Source organism: Pyxicephalus adspersus, chromosome 2, assembly GCF_032062135.1.
Source record: "Pyxicephalus adspersus chromosome 2, UCB_Pads_2.0, whole genome shotgun sequence".
NCBI lineage: Eukaryota > Metazoa > Chordata > Amphibia > Anura > Pyxicephalidae > Pyxicephalus > Pyxicephalus adspersus.
In genome coordinates, this window is record NC_092859.1 from 906,116 (window position 1) to 908,278 (window position 2,163).

The 2,163-nt window shown below is 39.1% G+C and overlaps 1 protein-coding gene across 2 annotated transcripts in view; it reads right to left on the bottom strand.

Annotated features, from left to right (window-relative positions):
- Positions 1-1,337: 1,337 nt before the first annotated feature.
- LOC140324881 (cornifelin homolog) overlaps positions 1,338-2,163 on the bottom strand; it is a 5,205-nt gene continuing 4,379 nt past the window's right edge. For both annotated transcript variants that reach the window (XM_072403004.1, XM_072403005.1), the window contains exon 4: positions 1,338-2,121. In XM_072403004.1, coding sequence (XP_072259105.1) covers positions 1,912-2,121 — 210 coding nt within the window. In that variant the 3' untranslated portion in view covers positions 1,338-1,911. The remainder of the gene's footprint in view (positions 2,122-2,163) is intronic.

The window sequence follows — 2,163 nt, forward strand, 5'->3', positions numbered from 1 at the left end:
TAAAACATAAGACAATGCTATATAGCAAGGCGTTGGTGGGAACTCTCTAGATTTGGGGAATTCAGCTAATCAGTAAGATCAGGACACTGCTTCTGTAGGGGTTTCATCTCTTTCTTACCCCAATTGGCATGGTGAGCGGGCTCTTCTGAAGGGGAGATGAGTGAAAGGGTCTTGCACCCTTCTTCTTCCATTTTTTCCTTTCCCATAGCAAAGATGTGAACAGCCAGATGGGAGACGGACTGGACTTGGACTATTGTACAGCAACCATTGTTCTTTTATTGCCCACTTCATATAATGATGGCCGATTTATTGCCAATTTTTTCCAAATTGTATTCCCTTATCATGGTGTGCAGTTTGTAGTCTCCTCCCTGATGTCTTTTCCAAAGCCCTTCTATTGGGTCAGGCATGAGGTTCACCCAATCTTCCACAAGAATGAACCTCGTTAAACTTTTCACATTCCCTTGTATTGTCTTCATTAGTCTTGTATTGTTTTTTTGCATTTCCTTCAACTAAGAATATGGAGAGCGTCAGAATTCATCTCATGGAGTTTCGGACTCTATTCCTCCTTAGTTAAGTTCCATTTTCCATGCATTGAATTTGTATTTGGTTTATTTCCTTTCTACATACATAGAACTCTATGTACTTGAAGATATATTCTCTGCAGATGGTTGAGTTATTTATATACTTATATTATTATAATATTTATAATATTTACAATATGTTATTGTGTGCTACCTCATGCCGGCCAGAGCATGTACGGACTCCAGGGCTTAGACATCTTATGCCAGGCCTAGCCCTCAGGACTTTCAAACTGGAGGCCCCAGGGGCTCAGAGCTGAGTAATTTGCAGCCTGTAGCTCAGGTTTTCCTTCTAACAAGTCATAGAATAAATCATAAATTGCTAAGGACTATTGTAATTGAACTATCATTCACTATAACTTATTCACCACATTTTTTTAAGGAATAAACCAAGATGTTTAGCCTCAAATTTCTGTTAGAATAATATTCTCAGTTTATACTCAAGTTTTATCAGTAGATGGCGCTGTGTCATCATTTAATCTCTTGCTGTTGGAGACAAATACTGTTTGTTACACACTTTACATAAGGACGCAGCACCATCTAGTGGCCAACAATTTAACTGATGAGCAAGTGAACTATCATAACCAACTTAAAAGTACAAAGTGCTTTAACCTATACAATGGTGAATGAGGATATACAGTCTGAGCCTATGCTACATGTATTGTAATACATATATTCAAATAAAACATTTTAATTTATTAATGTAAAATTTAAAAAACAAAACACACTAGATATAATAATTCATGCTCATTTTATTGATATTTCTATTGATAAAATACTTTGAATGCTTTTTGTGCCCAGGTTTATACTTGAATCAGTTTCCTTGTCAGGTAAAAATTAGTACATTGGTTTGTATGCAAACGGGTTTATCACCAGTCAAACCTCCTGCTGTCTGCATGCCCCTTGGAGATGGACCTTTTGTACTTGTCTTGGTGACCCTTCATACTGGTACAGTTAATGTAAAAGAAAATGTTCCTATGCAGTGATGGCTGTTTAAGAAGTTATTCATCCTCACCCTGAGATTTTAATATTAGTATTACTGCATTTTACGGAACCAGGAGAAATCTCCCCAACTGGAAATGAACAGAATTCCCCATACCTGAGTTTAATCCTCACCCAATGATTTGGAGATAAACCAACTACAATCTGTACCATGACCCTGAAGCACAAAAATCTTCATTGCAATCCCGTACTCTAATTAAAAAGAAATCTACGAACTTCTACACTTCATCAATAATTGTGATATGTAAATCTGCACCCAGACAGCCACCCAAATCCTGCCATGATGTTTGTGATGGGAAATACAGTATTAGGATGGAAGGAATGCAGTGCTCTAGTACTTTGCTGGAGGGTATGGCTGGTAGGGCTGTGGGTAGGGCTGCGGTGCTTGGTAAGGCTGAGGGTTCAGGGCCATATTCACTGAGGTGGTCTGTGCCGTCACAACTCTGATCGGCTGTTTGCGCCTCTTGATTTCCCGAGCCATTTGACACCAAGTGCAGCTAAGGCACCAATAGAGGGTACAGCAGTCATCACAGATGGAACCCTGTGCAAGTGGAGAGAGAAGATCAGCAGATGAATCACATGT